Source organism: Camellia sinensis, chromosome 3, assembly GCF_055761805.1.
Source record: "Camellia sinensis isolate YWXY chromosome 3, ASM5576180v1, whole genome shotgun sequence".
NCBI classification, from domain to species: Eukaryota; Viridiplantae; Streptophyta; class Magnoliopsida; order Ericales; family Theaceae; genus Camellia; species Camellia sinensis.
Window position 1 is genome coordinate 178032008 of NC_138963.1, and position 10493 is coordinate 178042500.

Here is a 10493-nt window from a genome sequence, read left to right on the forward strand (position 1 = left end):
GTCTTAACTAGTTTGTTTGTTTGGTTGGTTTTCTGTTTTTTTTATTTTTTTAAAATTTTTTATTTTTTAAGGAGACCAAAATACCCATTTTTCTTTGCACTCTTCACCTTCTTTATTTTTGAGTTTCTTTTAATATGTTTTTCTAAAAAATATTAAAATTTAGCTTGGTGAAAAAAAAAATTCAAACACTTATTTTCATATGATTTTTTTTTTGGAACATAAAATAATATTTAAAAATTCAAATATATATTGTTAATCATGTGATTTAATTTTGATGATATCTAAAATATGATGGGATAATTTGTGATTTTTAAATATACATATTTTATATTTTTTGATACAAAATATTATCTGTTTAAAATATATGTTGTATGATATATTTGTTATAAATATTTTTTAAATAGAAATTATTGTGCTATATTTGATTTTACGAAAATATTTTGAAAAATTTAGTATTCACATGTTGAAAAATCCAATTGGTCATTATTCATCTTTTGACAAATTTGATAGTGATTAGTTATCTTCTTTTGACAAAATTGATATACCCACATGGGTGGTGGGTCATTTTTTACTAAAGTGTATTTAAAATCTCTACAAAAATTTTAAAAGAAGTACATATTATTAGATATGATATATAAATATTATTTAAAAAGATTTTACTATGAATACAAATATTTTAATAGAAAAGTTACTGTATGATCAAATATTTTAATAGAAAATTATTGTGCAGTCACTATGTACCACTTGATTTTTCTGTGAGAAGTTTGAAAATTTACTCTTAACTATTTATCGAAAGCGACCTTTGGTTATATTTTTCCACCCTCCGCTTGCAAAATTTGAAAAGGAAAATTGCCTCATTGCTCCGTGTGTCAGAGGCATCGAATTCAGTATGAGGAGCGTCTCTCCTCCAACGGATATGAGCGTCTCTTCTCTTCTCCCAACGGATATAATTTTATGATATATAAGGAATATTTTGATTGGAGAAAAATAAGTATTAAAGAAGTGAAGAAGAGAAAATCTATGGTATTAAAATATTCTCAAATATTGTATTGCGCTTCATTTGAGTAAAATTGTAAAATGATTTTCTATCCCTTATTCATATTATTCTTGTAAAAAGAGAGTTTTTGTGAGTGATTTTTTGGAATAAAATCACTTGGGTTAAGTGTGACTAGGCACCAGATTCTAAACTAGTTGGAGTGGTCGGGATTGGTCACTTATTGTAAAGGTTTACTAGCACCCGCGAAACTAGTGGTGTAATTGCTATTTGAAAAAGAGTGGAGAAATTCCCGAGGAGAATACTTGGGGAGTGGATGTAGGCCCGGCGTGCCAAACCACTATAAATCGTTGTGTTTGATTTCTCTTCTCTTTGCTCATTTTATTTAATTACTTATTTTATATTGTTGAGCATATTTATTTATTATTTGGGTTAATTTTTAATTTGACAATTTATTTAGAAACTTAATTCACCCTCCTCTTGACTTGCCTACTTGGGATAGCATATATTTATATTTAGTTTTTTCCAACTAATTTATAATTTTTTTTAAAAATAAATTTCAAATAAAAATTCTAAAAATTCAATCAAATAAAAATATTTTACAACAAAAGTTTTTTCGACAATACCTTTACAAATGTTGGGCGAGTTCTCACCATATTAGAACTGGTTAAAATATATATATATATATATAGTTTTTATTTATTTTTAGGATAGAGTTTGCACCATAAATAATTTTTCTATTGATTATGACTAAGTTTAAATTTTCTATTATTATTATTATTATTATTATGCAGAAAAATCTTGGAGGTTAGGAGGAGTTAAGACAAGTTTTGAAGATTCAAGAGACGGAAGACACGCGGCATTGTAAGAAAGAGATGGTAGATTTTTTTTTTTTTTTTTTATTTATGACTCAGGTATCCCCACAGCCGAAGCATGGGACTAATCCTGAGGGCCCTGAAGTTAACGCACAGTAACCCGTGGGGAGTGGGATTCGAACTTGGGACCTCCAAGAGGAGCAAACTCCCAGACCCCAGGTTTTCTTCCCTCACCCACTGGGCCACCCTTGCGGGTTTGGTAGATTTAGGAAGTTAAAAGTAGTTATTTAGGTAGTGGTTAATGAAATTTTTTTTTTTTTTTTTTTATAAATTGTCATTAACGGCTCTATTGTATGACTTAATTTCCATTTCTTTTTTTATCTTAGAAATAGTTCAAACTTAGATAGGAGTAGAATTAACTTAATTTACTTGTAATTTGATTGTTTATTCAATCATTTACATCGTCATCTTCTTATTCTCTCTTTCTCTTTTTCTTGTTTGTATTGCCATTATTTTTACTCCAAGAAAGTCCTTGAATTTTCAAGACATAGAACCTCAACACAATTATTTGATTATTATGTTGTTTGATGAAATTTTAGTTAAGGGTCGATCTAAACCCAACAAAAAAATTTACTAACAATTTTTGGCATGTCCAGTGAGACATTATCATTAACTTGGAGGGAAAAAAATGATACAAACAAAATATTAAGAAATTATGCTATCAAATGACATGTTTACATCTTGTGCACCCATGGATGCAAACCACTAATGGAGTGGCAATGTTCCAATAGATATAAATTATTATTGGAATGCCTCATTTTCTATGTATAATGATTGTCAATATCATGACAATGATTCTACCATCTATTGCCAACATAATGACATGACAAATGATATGGAAATAATAATTCAGTATTGTGAGGATGAAATTTATTAGTGCAGGAGTGAAATTTTGGTTCTACAAGAAGAAATTAATTCTTTTGATTGGCAAAATTTTCAAATAATTTCATTACTACCATATTATTTGATACAAAAAGATATAAATTACTTTTGATGGAAAAAATCATCGGCTTAATTGTCAAGTTTATCAAGTTGATGGAGAAATTCAACATTGGAGTAAAAAATTAGAAAATATTAAAAAGCACAAATTTTATGGGTTCCCAAAAGGCTTTTCCAAGAAAAACTTTCTTTTCACAAAAAACCATAGCCAAAGAAAATTAAGTTATGAAAGTGGCATGCTTGGGGGAAAATTTTTCAAGCTATTAATTGAAAAATAAAAGACCAACTTCTTTTGCCAAAGGATATTGAACATTTTGATGTTAATAATCCAATTAGAGAGTATGGTTTTAAGCATGAGTATCACAGCACAGCCTATTGTTTTCACGTCTTCATTGCTTGGTTTCATAATTACCCTATCAAATAAAATAAGTTGCTGTCACAGTTAACAATGTTTATGGGATGTTCTTCTCCGATGATCCTTGTAATCAACAAAATAGACTGTGTTCCATCTGCATGTTCTGAATGGGCGAGTCCCCTTGATAGCTCTTTCAATAAGGTCATTTTTACTTGTGCTGTTTCTGGACAAGGAATACCAGATTTGGAGGCAGCAATTTTAGAGATTGTGGGTCTTAACAGGATTCCTTCTGGGGGATGCAAATGAACTGTGAATCAGGTTAGCTGCAAATTAATATGTAGTTTAATAAACAATGCTTCCGCCTTCAATTGTTTCCTTTTTCCAACTGTCCAAGTGAGAGGACCAAGAAATAACAATATGCGTCTTTCTGTCTTGTCCTGATGTTTGATGCTTCTTGATTTGGTTCTGATTGACTTGTTATTGATGATGTATGGTTTAACAATCAGAGAAAATGTGAGCAACTTGTTTGGACCAAGGAAGCTTTGTCTAGAAGATAGATATCTCCGAGGAAGTCTTGTCAAATACATTTGGCAAATTCTGTATTGGTAAATAGTTCACGAGTGATCTGATTTTAGAGTACTTGTTCTTTAAGAGTTCAGATTGTAGAGGCCAGAAGCCCATTTGATTCGATTGAATGCCCGTTTTGTGTACTACGGCATGGGTGTAAATTTTAACTATAATTACCCACATTGATGAATACGAATGTAGCGGATGAAATCTTCTATAATTGTCATCTTATTTGGATTCTGGAGGTTTATCCTTGTTCAAGAACACCATTAGCTTCCTTCCATGACTCGCATCGTTCTATATGAAAATGAACATTCTGGTGTTTGAAATGAAATGACTCTAACAAGCCACTTCATTCTATATGAAGATTCTATACCAAAAAATTATTTCTATTCTCATTAATCAAAAAATTTAACAAAATTGGATTGAGCTTGGTTTCAAACTTCACATAGCCTCAAGCTGCCAAATGAATCAACCTCAACCCAAAGAAATCTATCCACCTAGAAATAAGAGATTAGCATACGAAAAATTAGATGGACTAGGAAGCAAAAAATAGTGAACTTTCATACTATTACGCCTTGTACGTATTCATAAGTAGTGGAACAATAGTAGTTTTCTCCTAAAGACTATCTTCTGAAAAAAGAGACAATTAAAGAATAAATCAATTATAAATGATGGCTGCCAAGCTTATTGATTTCCTCCTAAACAAGTGGCGATTACAATCCTGCATCCTCTCACGGCCTACCAATATTTGCACTTCGCAAAAGTTCCTCCTCCAGTTTCTTTGCCTACCAGAATAGATTGTAACCGTAAAATTCAGGCAGCCTGTACCTATTTGATTTTAATTTCCAGCTGAGTTACATAATTAATAGCTATATCTGGTCATCAAAATGGAACTATGACCCAAGCAGCAAAATACGTTTTGTGGGTCGTGAGACCATACTTGCTGGCAAACTACAAGCAATCTGATCAACTGATCACCTTTCGAAGTTCATCAACCAACTGTGCTCGACTTGATGGTTCCACCTACATTGAATTCCAAACACGTTAATTTTAAGACATAACGAAAATTATGTTGTAAAGCAAGAACTTACGTATAAATAATGGTTTACCTTTTGTAGGAGTGCAGCCAGACCTTTAGGCAGAGCTTGTAGATCTAATGGTGAATCACCAATATTTGATAATTGAATCAATACTTTCTGTATCCGCAACTCATGTAGCTTTTCCTCATAGTTCACTGGATCATCTTTCCACGTGAAGAAAGCTTCATCATTTGCCCAAGCATCTTCTCTGCCTTCCGCAATCTTTGAATCCAAAAACCACTTCTTGATCATGTCCATTGCAGATTTGTGAGAAACCTGATCACCAGCAGCGTCTCTCACTGTCTTAATCAATAACCCCTCAACAACCCTCCGGCGCAATCTTTTGTAGAAGAAAAACCGGCACTTACCCCACTCCACAACCTCTCTGATTACCCCTTTCGCCGCCATCCTCAGTGACGTATCGTGCAGTTCAGCAAATTTCATAGCTATCTGAGTGTAGACTGGCAAAAGCTGTTTCTCCCGACCTTTAATCTGCTGCTGAAGCGATTCAACATTTGCATGAGCCCCAGTACTCCTAGCTTCTTGAAGTCTCACTTTCAGATCAATCAGCCGTTGATCGAGCCTACCCATGCACTCCATCAGCTCCTTCATTCTGAATTTTATCTCGATCATCCCCTCTGGCTCGAGCACATTTCCCTTGGCTGTCCGTTCTGCATACATTTCAATATGGTCTGAATTGATCCTGCTATCCACGACAACCCATGCCCCGCCACGAAGCTCACCCATCATAGGGATGTATACGAAAACAGGCTGTTTGTACGTTCTGAGGTTCTCAACAATGGTTGATCCAGCCTGAAGGATTCCTTCAAAAAGGTCCCTCTGCCCGCCCGAAAAGCCTCTCCAGTTGGCAAGAATGAAAAGGGGGAGCTCTTCCCGGTTAAAGTCCATCAACGCTTGAGCTGTCTTTGTAGCCGAATCGGGAAACCATACTTGCCCAGCTTGAGGAACAACCCTTTCATGGGAATCGAGCTGCCCGGGGTCCGCGGGGATAACTTGCATTACCGTTTGAGTCTCGACAGCAACTATTCCAACCGGGATTCCTCCAAGCTTTGCCCTTCCTGTCACAACTGTCCTTGCCCAGCCTTCGAGTGTCTCAACAAAGCTATCCTTGTCAAAAATACCCCCAAGCCACTTCCCGGTACCATCGAGCATACCACAGATAGCTCCACGGGGATCGCATGAATTCTGAGGGAAGTATTCAACAGGCCTCTCCAGAGGATCGGAGGGAGACAAAATGGGAAGTGGACCACCCGAGTAGGGCGGAACATAACTTAGCCACTTCAAAATAGCTGACACCCCTTCAAGATCATCTAAGACTGTTAGATGAACAACGCCATTGGTTGCCATGATTTTAGGTCCACCGAGTTGCATGTGGGAGCTGTAAACCTCCCGGCCCAATAATTTGTTTAGCGCGGAGAAACCTGTAAGAATAATAGGCTGATCGAGTCTCTGTATGCACCGCATCCCGAGACGAGCTAGATAAGCACCTATCCCAACAGTTCTTCCCGTCACATACGTCAACGTGAAGGTCTCCTTGTATGCCCTTGAATAGGCACTGGCAATGGCTCCACTCCCGGATAAGTTCTCAACCCCCAAGCCGTCCTCCTTCCCTATAATGCTATCTATTATCCATCGTGTCTCTCTGTTTGATAACTTTAACTCGTGTGCAATCACGGATGATGAAATCCGTAAATGATCCTCGGGAGTCAAATAGACATACTGAAAACCACTCTCTGGGCTTGATTCATTAGACCAGCCGACTTTAAAACAAGCTTTTACCTCTTCAGCTACCTCAATACGAGCCCCTGAATTTGCTGCCAAGTAAATTAGAGGCAATTTCTTGACGCAAGCAAGATCGCTCACTGCAAGAAAAAATGCATCCTCCCTTGGACCAAAAGATCCGGCTCTGAACGTCACATCATTTGCTACTATCAAAATTGTCCTTCCAGAGGGAAACTCTGGTGTTGACATTTCCATAGTCCACGCAACCATACCAACATCGTTCAGCCCGGGTGGGCGCTCCACAGAAATAAGAGGAGTATCCCATAAACCGTTTCTGTCAGCAAATATGAGCTCTGTGACTTTAAGAACTTTACTGTTGACTTTGTTATGACCTGGAAATTGCGATGCCCAAGACTTTTCCAAGGCCATTTCAAATGCCTACAAACGAGATTACTCTTTAAGAACACCAATATTGAAATTTATATCAATAATTCGACATAAGTAAGGGTTCGAAGGTATTCACCAGTGGGAAATCATAACAGTAAGTGGTGTTGCTTTTCCGAGCCAAAAGCCGTTTTCTATCAAGAGCTCCCAATGGCTGATACTGCTCATTCACAGGAAGACTGTGCAGAGGGCCCCACAGAGAGGTCGAATGGTAGACCACGCTTTGTTTGCTGTTATCCTCTAGTTCTCGATATATCTGAAAGTAATGTCATGTAATTTTATTATTTGATCTGTATTCATAAAAATTTAGCATTTGAAATTATTAAATGTGAGAACTTTAAGCATAAGTTTGTGGAAGACCGTCCTTTCAATAACAGAAGTAATATAGACACTTACATGCACAATGCATGTGTGACCGGTCACGTTCTCAACCACGACCCTCCAAGCACCATTGGCTTGTCCAGCTGATGCCATCCAGAGCTTCACTTCCCACACACAAACACCCAAGCGATGCATTTTCACACCAATTGATGCATGGATTTCATGTGCCAGCCCTTCCAAAATCATCTCAACCGCAGCTTCTTCTTGCCCAGCATTTATTTCAACTCTCCTGGCAACATTATCAAAAGGTCAGTCCCCATGTTTATTTTGGAAGAGAAATTACGGAACAAAAGAATATAGATTTGATTACTTTGTGTAAGGCACAAGATCATTGATTTGTTGCTCGCGTAAGATATATAGGTACATATGAGCATGGTCAGATCTGATGGTAGCATTATGAACATGAAGTTCCAACTCTTCCATTGCAGTCATTAAGGACCTCAAAATGCTCCTTGAAGTAAAAGACATACTCAATTGGGATCTGTTTGTTCCGATGTCTAGCCCCAGGAAACCTTCATTTGAGTTTGACTGCCTTACAAGCGTTCTGAGAAACATCCTATGGATTGGTAATGGCTTGTCTACAACAGTGTAGAGGTGCCATTGACGGTCCCGGGATGGAGTATATTGTATATTCTCATAGCACTTGAGCTTTTCCTGGATTAGAACAAAGGTTAATTGATTTGATGTCAACTCATGGTGCATAGCAAAATTATTTTATATTATTATCATTATTTAAATAACACAGACCAATTCAAGATAAATCGATAGAGGAGGCTCCAAGTGACGTAATAGGGGCTCCTCCTCATAATGGAGCTTCTCTGCTGACCAATGAAAGGAGTGCCTCATTGGGGTTCGCCCTTCATCCCTCTGTATGATGCAGCTAATAACACCAACACCTGCACTTCGAAGACTGGAGCCTAGTTCTTTCTCTCTAAGTATTTTGGCTAACTTATTGATTCTCTCTTGAGCTTGATCCTCATCACCGCTGCACAGAGCCAGATGACAACATCAGTAAAGAAGGTGCACGGTGCCAAGGTGTAACTTGAGATTTTTATTCACAATGAAACATTAGAGTCATGTGGTGTAGTGAAAAACTCAGGCATATCATCAAGAGGAAGGCCAAAATAAATAAATAATTTGCGTGGATCATGATTCAATTAATGGATTGGATTGATGTGAAACTCAGCTTTTGTTTATCCTCTTAAGTAATCAGCAGCCTGGATCAAAATATAACTCCAATATAAATATGACCTGATAATCAGATTTGAATCAAGCACTGATATAGCTCAACTTTAAACCCAACTATATGCTTCCATACAATGTGCAAGAACCTTTAGGATCATGCTGCGGTAGGGATAGTGTGGATCCTAATAAGTATTGGACACAAACCACTCGACAGCAGATTTTTGAGTAAGGGTATTTTTGGTATTTCAGTATTTGTAACATGTTGCCCTAATTTTCTATGTATTTATAGTTGAGGGGAGGTGGATATATCTGTAATTCTCTTGTAACCTTTTTGCTCATAGCGAAAATCGCAGCAGCTGTGGACATACCCGTAGTTTGGGGTGAACTAAATAAATCTTGTGTTCTTTTCATGTGCGTGTGATTTATCTTTCTTGTGCATTTGTTCCTTTCTATGTTTCACGTTCCCACCAATCCTGGTTAGGTATCATGGATTCCTAACAGCTGCAGCTTCTGTACTGTTCCATAGGAAATGTGACTGCAAAAACCAAGGCAACTGGAGTGGAGTAGTTTCATAAAATGATGGATGTAGAGTGGGTTAATTCCATCCTAGTAGTGAATTGACCAAAACAGGCTTGTCTAAAAGAGAGAATCCTATATGCTATGTAAATGATGAAATTTTATATCTTCATATGATAATCTTGCTATTTGAGTTAAAGGGCAAAAATCTCATGGTTTACCTGTCCTGAAGCAAACTCATCTGGTTGTTGATTCCGACCAATGCAATATGCATCATATTACCATAGCTAGCTGGCTCAATAGATCTATTTTGGATGCTGTCATTTATATTATGAGTTGTTTCTCTTAACGTAGCGCTTATCACTGTTGGCAAAAACTGAAGCGATTTGATGATAACCATCGCTCCCCATTTCCTCTCGGTGTGTTTCTCAACTAATGGTCTGTCTGACATTTGATCTTCAGATCCATTTTTCCTTTCAATATGCTCTTCTAAGAACTCCCATGAAGCAAGAAGACCAGATCTGTTCCATTGCATCCTGACACTGCCCTTTATAAGGCAGGGCTGATGATGGATAAAGAGTATTAGATACGTATTGTCTCAAAGTAGGATAACCACATGACTATAAGATAGTGTTTGTTTTCTCATGTTTGGTCCATTAGAAAAATGATGAAAAAGACAGTTCAAGGATTCATCCTTCACCATTTTAAAGGACTAGTCATTCCATATGAAAGGCTAAGGAATGACCATTCCATTCTATTCTATCTTTATTCCAGTGAACCAAACACACCACAAGAGTTTCAACAATACTACCTGGTACAGTCTTCGAACATAAGTTTCCACAACCCGCCTCTGAAGGGTGTGATCACTGTGATCAAATAGACCCACAAGGGCATCTTCGACTGCTAAGGGAGCACTCACAAGATCCTCCATCCGTTCATTAATGGCGCTTTTCCTCTTAGGAGTGTCCATATTTTCACCATCTTCAGTAAACATCTCTAACTCGGAAAGACTTCTGGCGATGCTGGATCGGAGTTCACTCAGTTTGGTCTGTTCTAGCAGTTGGCTCGCTTTCAACGCCAACTGGAAAAATAAACTGGGATTTAGAACTCAATTCTAAAGAACTAATAATAACAATTACTAGAAAAAATGGAAAAGTGGCATTAGTTTACAAGATGGTATAATGATAACTAACACAATTCAATTTTATTTTATTTTATTTTTTTGCAAGAAAAACAAAGAAAGAAAATCATGCTGGAGTAGAACAACTCAGGGGAACTTCAACCTCAGAATAATTTGTATGGTTGAGTGCAGCGAATCGGATTAGTTTATCCCTGTATGCAGCAGGATTAGGGTACACCAATTGTTCCATGAGTCGTAATATCAGCTTATTTTTCCTCTTGATGCCCTGGGA

At 36.9% G+C, this 10493-nt stretch overlaps 1 protein-coding gene across 3 annotated transcripts in view; it reads right to left on the reverse strand.

Moving 5' to 3' along the window:
- Positions 1-4283: 4283 nt before the first annotated feature.
- The window catches only part of LOC114306683 (acetyl-CoA carboxylase 1), a 13680-nt gene continuing 7470 nt past the window's right edge, over positions 4284-10493 (reverse strand). For all 3 annotated transcript variants that reach the window (XM_028251973.2, XM_028251972.2, XM_028251971.2), the window contains exons 24-32: positions 10365-10487; positions 9893-10162; positions 9303-9643; positions 8128-8365; positions 7691-8034; positions 7396-7609; positions 7079-7255; positions 4843-6993; positions 4284-4756 (exon numbers count right to left, since the gene is read on the reverse strand). In XM_028251973.2, coding sequence (XP_028107774.2) covers positions 4700-4756; positions 4843-6993; positions 7079-7255; positions 7396-7609; positions 7691-8034; positions 8128-8365; positions 9303-9643; positions 9893-10162; positions 10365-10487 — 3915 coding nt within the window. In that variant the 3' untranslated portion in view covers positions 4284-4699. The remainder of the gene's footprint in view (positions 4757-4842; positions 6994-7078; positions 7256-7395; positions 7610-7690; positions 8035-8127; positions 8366-9302; positions 9644-9892; positions 10163-10364; positions 10488-10493) is intronic.